This window comes from Vigna umbellata, chromosome 5 (genome assembly GCF_029865625.1).
Source record: "Vigna umbellata cultivar VRB3 chromosome 5, Vumbellata_1.0, whole genome shotgun sequence".
Classification (NCBI taxonomy): Eukaryota; Viridiplantae; Streptophyta; class Magnoliopsida; order Fabales; family Fabaceae; genus Vigna; species Vigna umbellata.
This window is the reverse complement of record NC_142169.1, coordinates 24,851,661-24,874,901: the sequence shown is the minus strand read 5'-3', so window position 1 is coordinate 24,874,901 and position 23,241 is coordinate 24,851,661. Positions and strand designations below refer to the sequence as shown.

General features: G+C 29.3%; 1 protein-coding gene across 1 annotated transcript; it reads left to right on the top strand.

The window, feature by feature from the left end:
* Positions 1 to 19,061: 19,061 nt before the first annotated feature.
* LOC124845682 (transcription repressor OFP16-like) lies at positions 19,062 to 20,048 on the top strand. The gene has a single exon (XM_047322823.2). The coding sequence runs from the start codon at positions 19,072 to 19,074 to the stop codon at positions 19,774 to 19,776; it is 705 nt and encodes a 234-aa protein (XP_047178779.1). The 5' UTR covers positions 19,062 to 19,071; the 3' UTR covers positions 19,777 to 20,048.
* Positions 20,049 to 23,241: the final 3,193 nt, after the last annotated feature.

Below are 23,241 nucleotides of genomic sequence, written 5' to 3'. Positions count from 1 at the left end.
TTTGAATCTAAATTTTAGAATGAATAAAAATAAAAAATTAGAACATTATATATAAGATTGAAGATCTATTAATTTATTATCTTAAAATTTTAAATAAAAAATAATATGAATCTTTTATATAGGCAAACTTATATACCATTGTATTTGATTATTTAATTTATCCTCAAAACATAATATCGAACTATCCATAGAACATCCTTTGTTCTATGGAATTTCTCAAACAGTATCGAACTATCCATAGGACATGAGTTCGTAACACATAAACATATTTCCCGTTACAAAATTTCTATCCAAGTGATGATATTGTCTATCATAATAATTACATGAGTGAAACCTTTATACATATCATCATTTTCATCATCATTTCATGATCTATGCTTCATGCCCCAATCACTGGGAGAAAATATCCATTTTCTGTACGATTCATATTTTTTCTTTCCAAACCTTTTTACATGTCATCATATATTTTTATTCAACTTTTTCAAATAACTTCTTTTCTCAATATTCACGCATGATGTACTAAGTTGCATTTTAAAACATATACCCATTTACATTTACATTTTTATTTAATTATTACATTTACATTTTAAAATATCCACTATTATTAAATCTTTTAATTTGTAAAATTTTTATTTTTATTTAATTATTACATTTACATGTAACTTGTTTTGAAGTATTGTGATTCCAAATGCACTTAAAGCAATATGTCTATTCATTCTTGCTCCAAAGGATTTAGAAATCCAAATCCATCTCAAGGTAAAAAACAAGCGCATGAACAACCATTAAAAATATGTTTCACACATTATATAGATATTATTATGACTTAGTTTATCAAGCATTAGTAATTAAAATATATAGGGTGATTTAATCAAAATAATCTATTACACATAAGCTATCATACATATTCTATTACCTCTAATTTTAACCAAAAAATAACTTTAAGACTTATAATTTCATCTAATCAATTATTTTTCTAAAATAATAGGTAATATATATATATATATATATATATATATATATATGTGTGTGTGTGTGTGTACAAAGTGTGTCAGACATAATTAGTTTTCATTCATAGTAATTAATTATTTGTGTTTTCATGACTTATTTGTCTTAAAACGCTCAAAATAATAGATTAACCTCACAATAATCAATCAATTTATTTTTCATGTTCTTCATCATACTTTTTTAAACACATTTTTGTCCGTTCCTATAAAAGCTCATAATATACCTTTTATCATAGGGTTAAATATGTTTTTAGTCCCTAAACTATTGACCGTTTCTGGTTTTCGTCCCTCTTCCAAAGTAAGGTACAATTTAGTCCTCAATCTTTAAAAAACGTTCGTTTTAGTCGAAAAAACGAACGTTTTGAGGACTAAAACGAGGACTTAAAACAAAATTTTGAGGACTAAAACGAACGTTTTTCTAAAGAATGAGGACCAAATTGTACCTTACTTTGGAAGAGGGACGAAAACCAGAAACGGCCAATAGTTTAGGGACTAAAAACATATTTAACCCTTTATCATAAACTCTACAGCCCAAATCTTATCTTCAAAACAATTAAAAAAGACAATTTGTCATAGATATAGGAAAATATTTGTGGCATAACAATGGTAAAAGCTTCCAAAAATTATAAATATATATGACATTTACGTACATGTTTTAAAGTCTTCAAGACAGTGACACCAAAGATCCAAAAAGAATAGTATTACAACCAAATTGTGGTAATATGTTGATGAAAATTGACTTTTAATAAAACTAGTAAATCTATTGTTAATTATCCAATATATTAATGTTAATTATTTAGGATTCTGTATAATTTGAATCAGCTCTACAAAATATAATTTTACACTGCATAAATATTTTTTAATTTTGTTTAGTGTGTAACCTCACACATCATAATTAGATTACATTGTGATAGGCTTCCCAATTTCACATCATTTAATTATCACTGATAAATCATAAAGAGACTACTTACTCAACATTTACTCAAAATTAGTATGAGCAATCACTATCACATACTTAATACGAATATCTATTTAATTATTAGGTTAACATTTCTCTAAGATGTTATCATTATCGAACATCATTTCCATTATAGCTACATAAACTTTCATCCACGTTACATTATAATGTTGTTTGTATATGTTAACTTTATTAAAATTGAGATATCAAGAATGATGAATAGTTTAGGTGGCTGAATTTAAAACTCTTAATTTTCTAATACTTTTGTTTAGAAAATTGAAACTAGATTTAAATTTTTTTAAGGTACTATTATATTGATATCCAATAAATTTTTATACATACTTTGCATCTATTATTTTACCTTTCAATCTTTCTGTTTCTTTTACGAATACAAAAGTTATTTTTTTTTATCAAGTGGGGTATATAGTGTAAAAAAACATTTTATCCTACTTTTAGTTATATATGTGAAGAAAACTGTTTTTCTGATACCACTTCATCAGTTCACAGTTAACTTTTACGGATATTTTAGTTATTTAAAAAGTTAACTTTTGTTTTTTTAAAAGAGTATTAGAAGATGAGTTTTTGAATTTAACTCAACCCCACATTTCAGCTTCAACCCCACATATCAGCTTGTAAGACAGGGACTTCCAAAAAAGAGATTAAAAAGTATAATAATGAGTGTAAAATGTGTAAAAATTCGGTAAATGTGAAATGATATGATATATAAACTTTTTTCACTGTTTAATTACCCCTCAAAAAAGGAATTTTAACTGCATGTACAAAATACGAATAAATGGTAACCTTTAGCAGAAGGAATGGGATTAGACATATGCATTGGCAGAAAAATGAAAAAAAAATATTCTGTCTATGAACTAAAAACTACTGAACTTCCCCACCACGTGCTTGCTGAGAAGCTTTCATAGTAAAGGTATTGGACCATCCTAGCTTCTTCTAACAGATAATATTTCCTTCTATTCCTAACGCACGTATTACTGAACCATCTTCAAGACAAAAATAGTTGGACTGTAAGAGAAATATGTATTCAAACTTTTCGAGTTATGGTATATATATATATATATATTTCGAGATTCCAAGCAAGCCATGTCAATGACTAACACCATGGAAATATCCATATTCACCACCATGATCGGAACAACGACATGCATAATTTAAGTGGAATGGCGACGAGATGAAAACTTAATCTTGATATTTAAGTCTCTATTAACGATGAATAAAGAAATAACGTAATTTCAAACGAGAATCAATAAATAAAAATAATTTAGAAAGAAAAGCGTAGAAGCAATTTCCTTGGAAGTTTTTTCCATATAACTTTGAATGGAAATTCTAAGAATCTGTTTCTGAATCGTTTTTAGGAATAGAGACATGCAGGAACAGGGTTTTACAGTAAAAAGAAAATGGTGGTCGTGCATGTGCCCTATCAGAAGCCGAGCATTTGGTTGGTCTCTCTCCCTTGCACATCCTTTTGCACGAGAGTATGTACTAAATTGTAATTGATTAATAAGCATATATATGCATATGGTCCAAAAGAATGAAATATAGGTGTTAGAAGTTAGCCTTTGGCAATATTCTTCTTCTCCCAGTAGTTAAACAAAAGGAGTGTTTCGCTGTTTCCAGTGTAGTGAACACAGTGGTACGTACATTAATAATAGAACATCGAAGTAGGGGTCACATTTTGGTGTTGCCCAAATTGCAGGAAAATGCGCTTTCGCCAAGAAAAGCCAAGCCATGATGAGCATAGCAACATGGATTTACTCCTTTTCAACACAGGATTTTGGGCCAACAAATTTCATGGCTGTGTTTTTAGGATCAAAATAAATAAATATCCAACCACTAGATACTCCAAATTATCATTTATCATCAATAAGTCTTACTCATTTACAACACGGTTGGATTTAGTGAAATTCATTTATCTGCTTCAATACAATTAACCAATATTCCAATGCTTCTTCACCTTTAAAATCTAACACACAAAATCCAAATGATAGATCATATCTATTCTCATAATAAAGGATTTCTTTTTTGTGCCGACAATTTCTTTTACTATTTTATCTTTTTTATTGGCTTAAAAAATATCTTAGAATCACTTACGATGTATTATTCTGTTTCAACTTTAATACTAACGACATTTAATTTGCATTCTATACAAAGAGACAAAGAAAAATAGAGAATTCACACTGTTGGTTTTCTCTTAACCTTGCGAGAGAGTGCATAATAATATCTCTTGATTAACCAAAAACATATTAAAAGTTTTGCGCAAATAAATATTGTACTTGACAACTTCTTATATAGAATGGAGTATTTTAAAATTATAGAGTAAAAAACTTTAAGTATTTATTGAACAAATATTAAATTTCTAAATGATGGTTCTTTAATTTTAAATGCTTACAGTTGATTCCGATAGAGTTAATACTGCTATTAAAACAGCATTTCTTATTCTATTAGCTTTAAAAGTTAAATTTATTTTATTTTACAAAAACCGAAATAAAAATTTAGAATTGAATGAGTGTATACTATAATTGTGAGTCACATAAATATCAGTTTTTCTTTTAACCTACTTCACGCGTGGTCATTAGAAAACAGCATGGATAGATTAAGAAAATTTCTTCGGTGCCTCTCTTTGCATCTCTGCTTTTGAAGAGTTGTATAAAAGTGCAATTGATTACACACAGCGACGTATCCTCCAAAAGAACAAAACATAAATGTTAGAAGTTAGCTCTTTGTCCTTTTCTCTTTGCGATTCAGCAATGTGTCCCTCGGTGGCTTATTTGGTTTCACGTCCGGTTAATAACTTTATGCCACACTCCTACATGGTAATTTAGTTAATTAATAATGCAGCATTAACAGGATAGGGGAATAATATATCCAGGCTGGTTTCACAATAATATATGCTAGAAACTAGGAACAAGATAGTTGGAATGGAAAAATACCTTATACAAGAATCAAATTTTTAAATATGTTATTTTGATCATTTTAAATCTGAACCGACTTTGATTCAACCTATTTAAATTTTAAGCTTATTATCGATTAACAAACTTATTAAGTTTGTTGTCACCACAACATATTTAAATTTGTTGCATTTTTTAAAATTAATTTTGTTTTAGCACGAAACCAAATGTAATACAAAAAATTTCCCAAATTAAAATATATAATTCAAATTATCCATTTCTAATACATAATAAACCGTTTCAAAAATAAACAATAATATGTCTAACTTAAAATTCTAGTCTAAAACTTAAAACAAGACCTAAACAAAATCTAAGATGCACCTTTGAGGAAATAACTTGTCCATTGTGCTATTTCGGCCATGTCTTCCTTTGATATAAGTGACAGATCATCAAATACATAAAATTAAACAATGTTATTATATAGTGGAATATCTCAAATAGTAGAATTCATGCACTAATTACAAATATTTACCATTGTACAAACTACCTATTTTTATAATTGAAGCAGAAAAAGATCTATGAGAGGGATTCTTCTCACAATTACTACCATAGACTCTTAAAATTAAATAATTATATTAAATCAGATATAATTTATGGTCTCGGTTGTTTGTGAAATCGAAGTTGAAAAAGGTTTATGACCTCAAATATTCTCACAAATCACTATTATAGACCCAATTTTTTATTTATTTTCAGTTTAGTGCTTTGGTTTTTTTAATCAAAATAAAATGCAGACCTTTTTGCTTCAATTTATAAGCAAGGCAAAAAAACTTCTCTTTTTTTATCTCATTTTAATGTGTCTCGAATGTAAAACCATTATCTATTATCGAAACAGCCGTTATCGTTTCTCTTTCCTACACTATATATTAGTGAAAAACAAACTTTTCATATTTAACTAATGTATGTAAAACGAAATGGTACAGAAGGAAACATATATAACCTAACAATCTTTAGTGATAAATGTAAAACATAAGCATGAGTTTTATATTACAGTGTAGGATGTTTATATGTTGGATTAGACAATGCTAGGTAGACCAACTTATAAGTTGAAGATAAGGTGATTAGAAGCTTATGGCAACAATGGTTGGATAACCTACGGTTCATAGGAGACATTTGGATTATTTGGATTAGACAATTCGTAGAATAGGTGAACTAAAGATAAAACACGTAATTTTACATTTTTTTATATATGAATTGAAACATTTGAAATGCTTCATTCATTTATATATATTTATTATTGCTTATAAAAATAATTGAAGCAAAAGTGTCTTAGCCATAATGAAATGACATTAATATTTTGAGTATATATATAAGTTGTATGCAACCTTCTCAGTTCTCTGCCTTGAAGAGGAAATGGAAGTGCATGGTTGGAAAAGAGAGTAGTCTCGTAGGACACGTCTTCATTGTGATAACTTGCATGAATAGTGAAAAATAATATGGTTATCTATCTAATACATCGTTTTCCAAAGCCATTGTTTTGGAAATGAAATGGACCAACCACGAGTAATGCCACTTCAACGTAAATTTGTCTTGTACCATTTGGAACCTTCTAATTTTATTTTATGGATTTTCATTTTCATGTGTTTATTATGCATAGTTAATATAAGAAAAGAATTACAGTGACACTTGAAGACTCAACAATTAATATGCTTTGTGCTTTGCTTTTGTTTGATACCTTTTATAACCATTCCCCATGTGCAATTTGCTTTTATCACAAACAAGATATTCTCAAAACCGGATCAGTTTGACTATACTGGCCATCTACGCCTTGTCCCAGTAAAGAAAGTTTTCACTATCCATAGCATAATTCAAAATTTTTAACACTTTTTATACAATTTATATTGAAAATTATTCATTGAATCTTCTGTTAATCTATATAATAAGAGGAAAGAGACATATAGGTGATATTATATAATAAACAAACATAATATATATACATTTGGTGTAAAGTGTCCATGTATATATACAATTAATTCTTCATGAAAAATCAACGTATAAGAAAAATATGAACTATATCGTATTAGCAAAAACAAATTAATTGATTTTATAATTCCAACCTAAAAGATTACCAAACTAGATCACAATTTAAATAAACTACCGTAGATATTCAACGTACATCAATCTGAAAACATCCTCCTGATCAATTGAGAGCTAAGATCACTATCTGAATTCCATATTATATATATTTAAGAACATGAAACCACACGTAAAATGATTTTTTACGATATGATTGATGATGTTTAATAAGCTAACGTAATAAAAAGAATATATGATCACAAAAGTTGTAATTTCTTTTAAACTTTTTTACAACATCTGTTGTTAAAAATAGAAATGACAACTATTATATGAACATTACAAAAAGAAAGATATTATAAGTAATCAAAATTTATTTATAACGTTTCAAATCCATCAATATATCAAAATTACAAATGGTTTACCAATAGTTAAAAATTCATCGATAAAATCTTCATTGCTAAACTTTATCGACATAATTTTTGTTGTCAGAAATTACTGATAAAAAATTTATTGGTAAATACTATTATCTGATTCATTTTCTTCTTCCTTTGGCCTCCTTCTTCTTTCTTTTAACTTTCCATTTTGATTGCTAATAGTATTTTAACATGTTTACTTTTGTATTTTATTAGTTATTTAAATCCTTTTATCAAGTATATGTAACATCCTATTTAATATCATAAAACTATTAAATATATTGATAATAATTAAACATATGAATACTAATGTATAACCATTCTATTATAATCATTCATATAAGGTACACTGAGTGTAGTCAGTTATGTAAATTGTACTAAAGAAACTGAAGTTTTTCAAAAAGGATTGATTTATTACATCCACATTTACTTACACCAATAAAGGTGATCATTGTAATAGAAGACAACCAACACAAGACATAACATATAGAAGAAGGGTAAGGTAATGTGCAAATATAGATTTTCAAATAATAGCAATACAATTAATATTTCAATCAAAGCATTCATACAAACATATTTTAAATAAAGACTTAAATAAGACTTAGTTCTCTAGATACATGCATTCATATTGGACTTTGACAAGTTATGCACTTAAGATGGTCTCTACTACTTTGCAAAGTCATTGTCAATGGGTTTCATCTTACCACACACAAGATTGATCCATTATCACTTTTTGTCAAGATAAAACTCATAGATTAGGACTTCCTACTCCTCTTAGTACATGAGACCGAATAGTTATTAGAGCGTCATGATAATTTCTAATACTAAATCCTTATATTATGCAGACACTTAGAGAATCTAATCTTAATCTTCCTTGGATTAGTAACAACAATCCTTTTTCATATGACATACAAATTATTCCTTTAACAACTTATAATAGTTCATCAAACACACCAAAAATATATGAAAATAGATAAAATTATCTTAGTCTCGCTTAGCCAAAGTATCCATTCACTAAGCGAGTGGTGCCTAAAATACCACTCGTCCAATGATCAAACATCTTTCCCAATGATAGCAGTGGAACTCGTAGAAGTTAAATCCTCTAAAAATTACCTAACGAGAGACCTGTCACGCATAACTACCACCAAGTCAATGAACTCTTTGACTTTGGTGTTGCTTAGCGAGAGTATCCTCATCCAATGACCACCAAGTTAGGAGTCTCTGACTTTGATTTCGCTTAACCATACATCATTAGGACCACTGATCAATAGAAAATTGTATACAAGACTTGAACATCACATGCAATTGAAAGAATGAACGAAAATAACAAAAAATTAACTTACTTTAAACGAGAATCTGATAAATAAAGAAGAAGTTGAGAGTTGGTCGTGAAAATGACACTAATGGTCTTTAATTTTCAAACAAAGAAATAGAGAGTGAAAACAACTCTAGAAAAGAGTGTGAGAACTATAGAAAAGTAATTTATAAAAAAGTGTGTGTTTTAAAATAATAAAATTAACTTATAAAACTTCTATTTATACTTTAATAATTTAGTATTAAAATATCCATATATCAATATTTTAAACATACTATCAATCCTAAAATACCATATTTTATATCTTAAACATATGTAAATACTTTCTTAATCTCAATAAACAAAAGTAACAAGATAATCTAATAAAAAAATAGAATAATCATTAAAAGTACAATTAAAATAAGTCATAATTCAACAGAAAACCAATATCATGCAAACTAGAAAAATAAAATATTACTAACAAAAATATCCAATATCAATCATAAAAAACAAGTATGGAATTATAATAGTCATATATGATGCGTCATCAATATAATCATTTTGAGCATCATCAACATGGTCTGAAATTTCACTTGCATTAGAAGGTGTTAGACTAAAGTTGGACAATAAAAAAACTTGATTTGAAATTATTGTAAGATAAGTTGTATGTGATCTTGTCACTTAATTTCAATTGTCTCATATGTTATAATATCTAAAAATTTATGATGTAATATTTTTTAATTACAATGTATTAGAATTATGTCAATTATGAATTATATAAATATTTTTATTGTAATGAAAGTAATATAAGATATATGAAAATTTAAATAATAATAAAAAAGTAAGAAATTTATCTCTTTTTATAAAGAGATAAACAATGGTAAAGATCATAAGGTAAGTTATTATTACTTGTAATTAAAATAAATGAAAAATTAATATATATATATATATATATATATATATATATATATATATATATATATATATATATATATATATATATATATATATATATATATATATATATGATATGGTGGGATGAAGGCTAATAATTTATTTGTTTACAAGATAGAAAAGAAGAAAGAAGAAGAGAAAAACGAGTAGAAAAGAAATGAAAAGAGAAAAAGAGAAAAGAAGAAGAAGAAGAAAGTGTATCGATTAATAATTAATAATATTAGAAAAGGAGACATCTCATTCATTTTATTTATTTATTTTATAATTATAATTATTTAGTATGACATTTTAAATTCTTTTTATTTATTATTTATATTTATGTTCAGTGTCTCTAGTTTCTTTTCTCAGTAAAATCTCTATAATTTCATTTTTAATAACTTATTTAATTATTTATATTTATTTATATTTATTTATGATCTTTTTATTTAATTATTTGTTTACTTTATCTTCAGAATCACATTAGTTTTAATTATTTAATTATTTGTATTAAATTATACATTAATTTATTTAATTATTTATTCATATATAATTATGAACACAATTTTTTTCTTTATTTAAATATTTGTTTTCCATATTTATTATTTTTTTATGACAAATGAATATTATAAAGTTAATTTAAATCATTATTGAAGATGAATAAAATTTGTAGTTAGTAAATATTTAATAGAATTATAGTTGGAGATATAAACTTAAATATTTAAATGAACAAATATTATTCACATTATCGTTATTATGTAAATCGCGGTAGTATTCAGTTATTCTTATTAGTCATTGCAAAAGTCAATTAAAATATTACTAATTTGAAATACAATGGAACATGCAAAAAGTATTTGTATATTAGTTTGATATGATGTGATATCATTTTACATTTGTTCTCACTCCTTTATTTTACAGTTTGTGTATGAAACACAAATTTTAAAATATTAAATTAACTCCTTTATTGTATAGTTTATGTATGAAACATAAATTAAAAATATTAAATTAATAGATAGTGGCGCCAAATTATTTGAATTAATTTTCAGCTATTATTGTTATAATATTTCTTAGTGTTTGTCTTGGTTACTGGTTTTTTTTAACTCATTCCATTGTACTGAGGTTACCTGTAGTACGTACTCTCATCTTAAAGTTAATAAATTTTGACAAACTCAGTAATAACTGTGTATTAAATGTAATTATCTTATCTCAGTACTTCAAACCTGTATTTATATATTTCAGATTGGGTTTCGGATCAGCCTAATTATGGTCCAGCTAGATTGTGCTTTGGCTTAAGTTAATCATCATCAATCCTAATTATTGTTTAAGCCTGGTTGTTTAGGACATGTTGTTTGACTGATCGATCCATGTGATATTCCTGACTATTTGAGTCGTACCAAGACTGTTTGGACGACCATACAATACACATAAGAATACTATTATTTTGATATTTGTTTTTACTTTTGTGTTAGAATGATAAATAAATCTAATTTTCTAGGTATTATTTGAATTTATCTTCGTTATAATGAGAATCTCAATATTGACTAAATATAAATATGAGTATTATCCAACTTCTTAAATTGGTTATGAGAATATATATATATATATATATATATATATATATATATATATATATATATAAATTTATAAATCTCATCCCAATATCCGTCTCAATATTTATCATATTTCCGTTTAAATTATTAAAATATAATTAATTTATTAGATAATTTAAAATATGTATAATTTACAAAAATATACGATGATGAGGTATCTCATATCATATCTATTTTTTCTCTTTTTCTTTTTCTATATTTAGATGAATTGAATATAAGTGAAACTACTAATTATTTGCCATTAATAAATATTTTGGTTACTATGAAATTTTATTTGTGTGTAATTGTTTAGTATTTATATATTTCTTTGAATTTTCATTGTTATTTGATATTTATTTAGTTATAATACTTTTCTTGATATTTGATATCTAAAACAAAGAGAATATTTTTTTTAATGTTTGAATATTTTGATAATATCATGATTTTTTTAGTGTGATATTTATTTTTTTATAAAAAGTATTTAATTGATATTTAGAATAGTAAAAACATGAATATGTGTATAAGTACACAGGTATACCCATTATTTGAGACGAAGATGAGATAAAAATTATATACCTAATGAAATTGGGAATGGGGATGAAGTTGCACTAGTGCAAAAAAGGTTTTTTATACCTCTTAAAAAAGGCTTTTTATACCTATTTTTGGGTAGGTATAGAAGCAGGGGGTATAGAAAGTTTTCGATTTTTTATACCTACTTTAGAATCGGTGTAGAAAGTTTTACTTTTATGCCTATTATGTTTCTAATAGGTATAAAAGTCTGATATTTACACCAGAGAAAAAAACTTTTTTTATACCTGCTGATGCTATAATAGGTATAAAAATCTCACTTTTATACCTGCTCGTACAATAACCGGTGTGAAAAAACAAGACTTTTATATCTGATATAGATTTAACCATTGTAAAAAATGACGTTTTTTTAAAAATATTTGATTTGTATATACTACTATCCATATTCAGACCTGCATAAAATTCAATCCCAGAATACAGTTTAAATAATCAATAACGAGTAAAATAATCAATATTATTTCAATTATTAACCCATCAAAATGTAATATTTACCTAACAAAGTTCCTAAATATATTTACCTAACATAGTTACTTAATATAGTTACACATAAAATAGTTCGTAAATTCAAAATGTAATATTAAAACATCTAATTATTTACAAATGGTTAAAAAAATGCAGTCCACTGCTCCCGAACATCCTTTATGACATGTTGCTCCATTGGAAATGTATCATCAAATATCTACACAATGAATCCTTTGAGTCAAATTATAATATTAATGGCTTAATATCTTAATTATAATATTAATGGCTTAATAATAAGTTACCAATTTGTTTTTTTTAAACCTGAAGGTGCATTCAAATAATCATGTTAGGAACCTATTTACTACTCTTTGTATGGTACAAAAATCAAGTCGGTCAAATTCAGGGACATAAATTTATAATCATGTGATTTTAATAGAAAATAATTGTCAAAATATGATATCACATTCAACAGGACATAACATGGCCTTCACTAGGATAGGTAATATTAATTCACATAAAAAAAACAAATTAAACAGAATTACTCACAGTGAGTGGCCACCCTCTCAAAGTCAAATTATTGCTACCTTGATTTGATCCTGTCACCAGAAAATATCTTGTTTAATCTTTTTATGTGCATGAATAGTACAAAAGAATCATAAAGAAATTAACACTAAATGTGGAACTTATTTACCCCAGAAAAAAAAAGTATTTTAGGTAGTTAAAAGTACTAATTATAATAGTGAATGAATATTTGTACATCGTTAGTTCTAAGAGGATCCAATTAGCACCTATAAATGAGTGATAGAACAGTTTCTTACCTGTGGCTCACATACATAATAGAGCAAGACAGAGAATATAACCTGGCATGATCCTTTAATGCTCTGTTCATTTGTTGTTGTACAGTGCGCTTCACCTCATCAATTGTCATCTAGGAACAATGATATAAGTTAATTAGAACATCCTTTCAACAAGATTAAACAGAACTTTCTAGCAAGTCAGAAATAAATTCCATTTTTTAGCATTAGAAAATATGTCAGCAGAAATAAAATGAAAATATGAACATAGACAGTACAATGAGAGCTTGAAATATAGGGAAGCTGGTAAAACTAAAATCCATATGGTTTTACTGATCCTATTTTCAACCCAGCTTACTACCATTCAAGATAAGAAAGTTTTCTCAAGTTTAGAAGAAAATAATTTATAGTCTCATTACATACATATGATATACATATATACATTAATTGGAAACAAGCACTGCCTATTCTAGGAAACAAACACTGCCTATTCTAGGAAACAAATGCCTGAGATTGTGGGATTGATATGCTATTAATAAAATCAAGATATAGCCAACATACAGAATTAAAAACAATAGAAATCAAATCTGAAACTTCTCAAAATAACTCGCCAAGTTTGGACTTCGGATTTTTCAACTTTTTCCTTGTACATTTTCATTCCAATTCCTCCCTCTCTCCCCACCAGAAATTTTTGAGTAACAAATTAGTAAATCCAAATGTTCCATTTTCAGATAGTTTCTACGGGTTAAGTCTAAAGGCTTTGGTAAAAATGAAACAAAAGTTCTGGAACCCAAACTATCTTTGTAGCATTTACATCTAATTTCTATAACTGCAGATATAGCTCGTAAGAAACAATTTTATGAAAAAAAAAATAGTAACAGGACAAACCTTACTAGCAGGAAACAACATTGCAAGCACAAAGTAGTTTTCACATCATCATCATCATCAACTGCCTTCCCAATTTTTAGTCCATGGCATTTGGCACACTCATTAGCTAATGACATGAGGGGAAAACTACGCACCACAGGGATCTTGTCTCGTACCCTCACCATCATCCACTCAATCACCTAATCCCATATCTCATTGCTCACTTCTGCGTCATCTAGAAGCCGCAATATTATCTAAAATTCAACAAATCCGAGATATTAGCTCTAATTTTAACAATCTTCCGTGCAATCATAAATCTTGAAATTGTAGGCATTTTTCACCTCAGTATCAGACTTCATAAAACTATCCCTTCAGTGACTGATATATATAAAATTCAGTAATGTTCAGAAAACTCAATTAAATAGTGCTTGGAAATTGTGAGAATCAGTTACCTCGAAGACGATCTGGCACGCTCGGAATCTGGCTGTTTTTTTGGATGTCGTAGCGGCAGCTAGGAGGAACTTGAGGAAGCAATCGAGGAACTCATCGGAGGCGAAGGCAGCAAGGGCATAGACGAAGGAGACGACGCGTTCAACAGAGGCAAGGCGCCTCTGGAAATCAATGAGAGGAGTTAGGGTTCTGGAGAAGGCGGAAAAGAAGACCGAAGAAGAGGATTTGGCTCGGAGGAGTGACATGAGCTTTCAGTTGTGGGTGGCGTATGATGTTCGAGCCTCATCGAGAATGGCCGCAATTTCAGCATCAATCGCTTCTAGATGAGTCGCGGAACCCTAACCTTCCAAATATAGCAAAAGAGAGAAGTCGCAATCCAGTAGGATGAGGGTTTTCATGATTGATTTGGCGATTTAGATGCAAAGGAGAAGAAGTGCAGCGTGAAAGTGAAGACGCGGGGAGAGGAAGTGAAGAGGGAAAAGGCGGGCAGAATATTAAATATTCCATACCGGTTTAAAGTTGTAGTCGGTATAAAAATGAACTTTTATACCTATTCTTATTATAACCGGTGTAGAAGTATTTTTTATACCGATTTTTAGTGTAATCGGTGTAAAAGAATTTATCTTATTTACAATATTGTCATTATATTATTTTTTATACCTGATAAATTTGAACAGGTATAAACAGTAGCTATAAAAAGTCTATTTTACACTAGTGTTGAATTTTTATCATAATGAATTGTCATTCTTACTCTTTGTTCTACAAATTTTATAAATTAAAAAAAAAATTACATTAAAAGAGATGGAGGTGCCAAATTATTTGATTTCATTCTCTAATATGATCAATGCAATATTCTCTAATACCAGTTAAAAAATTAATATTTTTCAAGGTTAAACATGATTTTAGTCTTTAAACATTGATGTAAAATTAAAATTTCTTCTAATCCAAAGTTTCATATGTAACATCCCAAAAATACAGTAATAAACTATATAGTAGAATTAATTACATTCAATAATATTTCAGTTCAGTCTTACACTAAATAACGTACGCTTACGGCCGAACGGCCTTACATGAACTTTCCAACTAAACTGTACAAGATAAGAGAAAACATGACCGAACGGTTTACAAAAGCCAAATACCGAACGGCCAGTTAACAACAAAAGGGAGGAGGTGACCGAACTGTCACCTCATAATAAACTACTATCTACTAACCGAACATCCTACGGTTCGGCCTTTACTTCCACTTCGACCAAGTTTTCTTCTTCTAGCGCCTCTTCCAACAGCGCGTCTCCTTCTGCTCACATCCACACGGATGATCATTGCAACGACAAGACGAACGCACAAGACGAAACAACACAAGGAAAACACAGGGTAAGCTTATGTAATTTAATTCATGCATCAACATATATGTTAAACAATCCAACACACAAGAGCATTTCAACACATGTATCACTACAGAGCCTATCACTAGACTGACCGTCCGGACTGTATGAAATCTGTGTAGCTACAGGCGTTCGTGCACCCGAGTGATGTAGTAACTGGGATACACTCAACAGCTGCCACCCAAGGTTAGCCCTATCTGTCCAAAGTACCCCTAAGGACTAGGACCTCCTGCCGTTCCCACACATGACCTACCCTCCTCTACATGAAGACGAGTACTCACGGAACATTAGGATGAACGGCCAGCTTAGCATGCCCACAGTCATACTTTACCAAATCCAGTATTCATACAAGAGTCGTTCCTCCCCGGAACGCTCGTCCATAATCAACGACATTTCCATATTACATTTTCTTCATCTTTTATTAATAAACATCTCATTTAATCACCTCGTACAAAGATTCATGAGGATCCCAAATAACGAACGTTCAACCCGAACTCAAAAATAGGCCGAACACATAGAGCAAGACAGAGCGATCTTCAAATTTGAGAATGGATTAAGACCAAAGGTTGACATCGGTTTTAAGAAAGATAGCGAGCACAATAATATATTCCAAGAAACGAATGAACGAACGTCAATTTCAACGCTGAGCCAATTAGATGAACCGACTCTTGAGAATTTCATCTGAACATTAAAAGACTAAACCAAGAACGAGGAGTCCAGAGTGAAATATAGGAATAAGAATATTTCAAGGCACAAAGATAATACCTAAAATGCCTCACATGACGAGACCGAACGTCTGTGAATACTTTAGTTTAATTGAGTTTAAGACCAAGAATCCAAGTGACAGTCAAAGACTGAACACTATAGTGAGCGAACCCTAGAGGGCTTGAACGAACGTTCATATAAGGAAATTTAGCTTAAGGAGATAGAACGAATGCCTGGTGTAAGACCAACACTTGCTTACGACGAACACTTGGTATAAGACCAGGTGCCACTAACTTATATAAAAGAAACTTGATAATTATGCCAAGGTACTATTGAAGTAGTATTTACGAACAACGATAATATACAATTACATAAATATAAAATTTTAAGTTTAGCACAGGATACCCAGATACAACTGTGCTTGGTCGAACGCTTCAAGCATAGTATTACCATACGAGGACGCTCGTCCTCAACTAGGATTCTCTCCAAATGAAAGAATCCCATTTCAACTATGTTTACCAGAAAAACCGAACGGTCAATGACCGTTCAGTAACGAACGTACACATTCATATGAGAAATTTCATACCAAAATCATTTGTTTTCAAACTCATTTCTTAACATATAGTTTCATAACTTTATACATTCATATCATAATCAACTTTCATACTTCATAAGATCCATATCATATAAGTTTCATATATTTCATACATCAGAACATAGCAACCATCAAATATCATATAGTCAAATATCACAATAATCATACTTCACTTTAAATTAGCAACTTGAACGAACGTTCATACAACACCGTAAACATACAAATTAAATTAAATAAGCTTCCCTTACCTCTAGCGTGAACGATCGTTCAAGATATAGGATTGCGGTTTGCCTGACTAAGATTCTCCTACCCTCAACATTCAATCAACTCTTCAAAGCAAAACAAACAGACAAACTATTTCAGAAGAGTACTACGAACTCATGCAACCAGGAGTTGGTTTGCATGAGCCAGAAAACGAACGACGAAAGGAGAAAAGACTTACCAGATCAGAAACCGAAACTGTTTGGCTCAGAATGAAGCTCAGGACGCCGGGAACGTTTCTACGGTGCCTGAACGTAGATCGGAGTAGAGAAAGGGTGAGATTTCTTAGAGAGAAGAAAGAGTTTCTAGTGAGAAGGAGGAGAATGAGAAGTTCAGAGTTTTGGGAAGAAGGTTGCATGCAGAAGAGAGTGGGAAGGAGGTTTCAGAAAAAATCGTTTTTCTTCCCACGTCAAACGAGCGTCCGCTCTTCTGCTGACACCTGCATCCCACTATCTGATTTCTAATCCTTGCTGCTTGACACCTGACGTCCGTTCAGAGGGGTTTTTGAGTGCGTTTTAAATGAGGTCTGACATTCATACATTTTGGTTTTTAAGATTTAAAAATAAATAAATATAGTTTCTTTTATCGAATTAAGTTAAATTATTTTGATGTATCAAATAACATTTCAATATTGTGTTTGAACCATTTATACTTTTGACACATTGTCGATCTAAAATATTGTTTAACATATAAAAAAATAATATAATTAAATTAAAAAAATTGTATTCAATTATTTTTAAAATTTAAAAACCAAAATATATAAAAATTTAAGATAAAAAATTTCTAATTTACGTTTAAATTTATAAACGAATAATATATTTAACTCTATTATTTAGAATTTCATTACATTTTAAAGGACGAATTTGTCCACCCTCGTTGATCAGCCATGTCCCAATCGTACTAGAAAGTATAATAAATACTGAATTCACAATACCTCAATTTTTTTTATCCGATTTGCAATCAACCCGTGGATATTATCTACACCATGACTCTATCTCTTGAAAATTTTCATTTTCTATATTTCAACAGTGTATACATTTTTCGTATTGACGGATATTAACTAACATTTAGTTAATTTTCATTGCTACCCTTAATATCATACCTACCTATGTACAAGTATACAATTTTTTCTTTCTTCAACCCTGATACTTTGTTATTCCCCATAACCACCTTATTTCTTTAATGCTAACGACTGTGTTTGTTGGTTGTTGTTTCTATCTTTTTTTCCTTTTATTCACACTCCTGGGAGTAATCTGGTTACAATTACAATATTAGAATTCTGAATTGTTCTTAATATTATTATTTTTCAAACAAAATTAAAATTTCATTTTGATATCCCCATAATAAAAACCTGCATTGATTAATGGTAAACTTGGAATAATTATAAGACAGAATTTAAACTTTAACTGAATAACACCTAAAACAATCTTAAATAACCCCATTTAATTAAATTTGATCTGAATGATAAGAAATGCATGTAAAAGTTGTCTCTTTCAGGGTAGAAAGTAGAGAGAAAAAAACTGTTGAGGCCGTGCAGCTACGCGCCTTAGAGGAAAAGAAATCAATGGTTTGATCGAAGAGAGTGGGTCCGATTTTAATACCAGTTTGTTCTACTGCTGTCCCGTCACCCTTGAAGTCGTACCAACCCCAAAACTACAGAATCCCTTTCTCTTACATTTACCTTTTTTCTTTTTCGGAAAAAAGAAATAATTTATCTCATCCGTGCAATAAAAATTATTAATATATATATATATATATATAGATATATGCTCTATACCAATTCGCCTAAACCAACAATGCATGATGCCAAACATGCCGCGAACTGGAGAAAGAAGAAGAAAAAGATACAACCTTAGCCGCTTGAACTTGAACCTATGTTTCTCAGTTCCCATGCAATCGTTCACACCACAATCTTCCCCTGCTGCCACCTCTTCAACCGTTCTTCAGAATCAAAACAAAAAACCTTTATCACAACCCGCCACGTCACCGTCCCCGATCAAGAACTTCAACTACGACCCTACTAACCCATTCCCGAATCTCGGACCCGAACCCGAACCTGCTGAGCTGGCCTCCGCTTTCGTCTCCCACCGCTTCTTCTTCACTTACCCCGGCCGCTCCAACTCCATCGTCGAATCCACCATCACCGACACCGATTGCGCTACCTCCTCGTCCTCGCTGGGAAATCCAGTCGCCACCGTCGACGAAAAGGCGAAAACGGCGCTCGAAGGCAGCGTTGCGGTAGAGATGTACTCGCTGGACCCCTACGAGGATTTCCGGCGCTCCATGGAGGAGATGGTTGCGGCGAGTCCCGAGTTGATCGACGTGGAGGCTAATTGGAAAGAGCTTCTTTTCTGCTACCTCGCGCTCAACCCGAGGAGCACGCACAAGTTCATCCTCTGCGCTTTTTCTGATCTTCTTCTAAGCCTCATGTCGCACTCTTCTCCTCCGCCGCAGGATGACGGTGCCGGCGATGTTGCCATCGGTGGCGATGGATGTTCGAATTAGATACAGTAACTGTTGACAAGTTGCATTTGCTTCTGTAAGTTGAAAAAACCTTAAACGTGGGTGCGAGGTAGAGATTAATTAGTGGTATAATCGACATTTCGGAAGAATTAATTAATATTATAAAGTTTGCTTCCCCGTAATTAAGTTAGCTTGGTTAACTCATGCGCTGTTTCGCAATTTTTTCTATTTAAGTAATTAATTAATTTAGTTAGGAAGTGCGTCTTGATATTTCTTTGTTTATTTTAGGGAAAAACTAAGTGGGTTCAGGTTCGTATAATTTTGAGTTACTGCAAGTGGTGTTAACTTGATACCATTCAGGCTTTTTATAAATTTTAATTAAAATAATATTATTATTATTATTATTATTATTTCAATGAGTTTTAATATAAAATAAAATCATAATTAAAGTTTTATAAATTTAGAATGACTTTATTATATTGTAACTTTTTTTTAAATTTTAATTGAAATCGTATTAACATTTTATGATTTTATTTTAGTTAAAGTCGTAATACAATTTATTTTAATGAGTTAAAATCGTTGACATCATTTATTTTGTAATAAAATTATACTAAATTGATACAATTTATTTATTTTATAATTTTTTAAATTTTGTATTATTTTAATATTTCAAAACATTTTTTTACCACTTTTATACTTTTAACTGTTTTTTGTTTGTGAACGGACATCCACAATCATTTATCAACTCTTTCTACTAATATTATAATAATAAGAAAATTAAAACTTTAAAAATTTATTTATATTTATTATCACTGAATAATTATATCTGTGATCCCTATTAAGTATGTATTTAATTGTTTAATTAGCTTTAAATACGATTAAATGAATTTGTAAAAGTTCGAGATGTAATAAGTACCGGCCCAGAACAAATACACATTTTTTCCATACCATTATTTCAACATTTAATATGCATTTATATATTGAACTCAAAATAACATGTTTTAGGATTTTAAGTCATTCTCACTCGAACCGACACTTTGGTGATTAAAGATTTTCTACTGGATTATTTAGGAGTCTAGAATTTTTACTAATATTTTTTTGCCGTCATCTTGATAGTTGGTATATTAAATTTTTTTAATATATTTTAAAACATTAAAATTAGTGTCTATCATGTTTAAAAGTATCAGTAGAGAATCTAAATTTCACTTTGGTTTAAGAAATCACATTTACGAACTTCCAGAGCAAACTTTATAATTTATAGACAATATCACACGAATGTTTTCTATTTCTCTGACAATTAATATAATAATTTACTGACTCGTTTAACATACATGGAGAACTCTATTTCTTTCGTCCATTATATACATTAGGTTTGGGAAACTCAGAATTTTGTAGATCATTTAAAAATGTTATGTAGAAAACAAGATTCGGCTATCAAGGGAAATAAACAGCCAATTTGTAGTTGAATTAGTACAAAGAACAAACTCTGAAATCTGCATGTTCCAAAGGAGCACAAGTTATTTTGTCTTTAAAATACTCAAGAATGATAACAGTATTGAGCTGAAATGCCACTGTTCTTATTTCTGTGTCATACTTAATATATAGATCCCAGTCAGGTTTCATCAGGATGTGCACAAAAGACGTAGTTAAAATTTGCAGGTTGAAATTCAGTATCAACCTCCAGTTTGTCTTAGATCTAGGTTGATCATTAATAATATTATTATTTAAAGCTTTGTTCTTTTGAGTGAATTTGAAAAAGTGGATTTGAGGGAATTTGAGAGGATTTGAAGATAAATATTTTTGTCGTTTATTTGAGTGAATTTGGAGATAAACGAGAGTGAATTTGGAAATAAATTTTTTTAATTTATCACGTCAATACAATTCTATACTAATTCTCACAAATTTTATTTCCAAATTCATTCTCATTTACCTTCAAATTCACTTAAATAAATGATAAAAAAATTTATCTTCAAATCCTCTCAAATCCACTCCCTCAAATCCACAAGCACCTAAGTCTTGAAGTGTTCCATAGTTGTGAGAAATTGTGACAGATATAAATATATGTGAATAAATTATTATAGTACTGGCTCATGGAGTAATCGTCTTCGTACGTATGGACTGGTTTGCAGGCAGAGAGTGAATAGCTACATCAGAAAACGCCACATGCAGATAAGAGAATAAGAATTGGAAACAGCTAGACAATGGCAGGGGCAATAAAAGGAAGTTCATAGTGTTTATTTTTTAGTGCAAACTTAATTGCGTGGTACCTTGCACATAATAATAATAATAGCAGTTTCGCTGTAGGAACAGTCTAATTGTTATTACTGTGTAGCATATGCCAACTGCTATTCGTCAATATATGCCCTATTGGGTTTTCTACCTTATAGAGAAATTTTTCACAATTACGGAAACAGATAGATTTTTTAAAACATGTAAACAACGAATACAGAGTGTTTTAAAGTATATATATATATATATATATATATATATATATATATATATATATATATATATATATATATATATATATATATATATATATATATATTTTAAAAAAAGTCGTGTTAGACTACAATTTATCTTTTAATTACTTTCTAACCAATATTAAAATTATGTTTTAAAATATGACTGTATATTTTCTTTAAAAATATTAAAGTTTTCTTTCAAAAGTGGCTTGAGTTACATTAATTTTTCTAGTTCATATTATGTTTTAAGAAACAACTTCAAATATATTTTTAAAATGAAAAAAAATAGTTCCACTTCTATGTGTGTGTCGACAAGAATGTTGTAATGAAGAGAGAGATAAAGAAATAAAATCATGAAAATATCATATAAATTAGAAAATGCTTAAGAAAAACAAAAAATGTAGGATATATATAATTATGTAACTACGTAGATAAATAATGTAACTAATGTATTTATTTAAAATGTGCCTAAAATTTATATATGGTTCTCTGGTAAAAACAAAAAAACTTGTTTTTTACTGACTTTTTTGAAAATATTATTAGAAGGGCAAAAGGTTACTATCTTTTGCATGAAAAATAACAGCATTCAACAAAGGACCCCGATATTCCAACAACAGATTTTTAACACTCTTTTGACAACGCCACGTGTCGTCACCTCATTGGTTCGTTTTAAATTTTTTTTTTTAAAAAATCTATGACCGTAACCCTTATTTTGAGTGAAAATCCTAAAATACCCCTACTGAGCCAATAGCAAGCTGCCACGTGCACGTTGTCAAAACTGTGTTAAAAAAGTGTTGTTGGAATAACATTTTCCTTCAACAAATACCTTATAATACCATCATTTCATATCTGCCTTTCATTCTGTTGGGCAACCAACACCAACTTAGTGACCAAATTGAAAGAAAGCAGACAAATGAACAAGTTGTCTTAATTTTCTGTAGTTGTAAAAAGTACTTTTTGGTGTCCATGTTAATGTCACTTAGAACAGATCCATTTTAATTAACAATAACTCCAAATTAAGGTAGTAAATCCACAACAGATC

What these genes read in the sequence shown, in the direction of transcription:
- LOC124845682 (XM_047322823.2), top strand. Translation starts at nt 19,072, where the DNA reads ATGATGCCAAACATGCCGCGAACTGGAGAAAGAAGAAGAAAAAGATAC.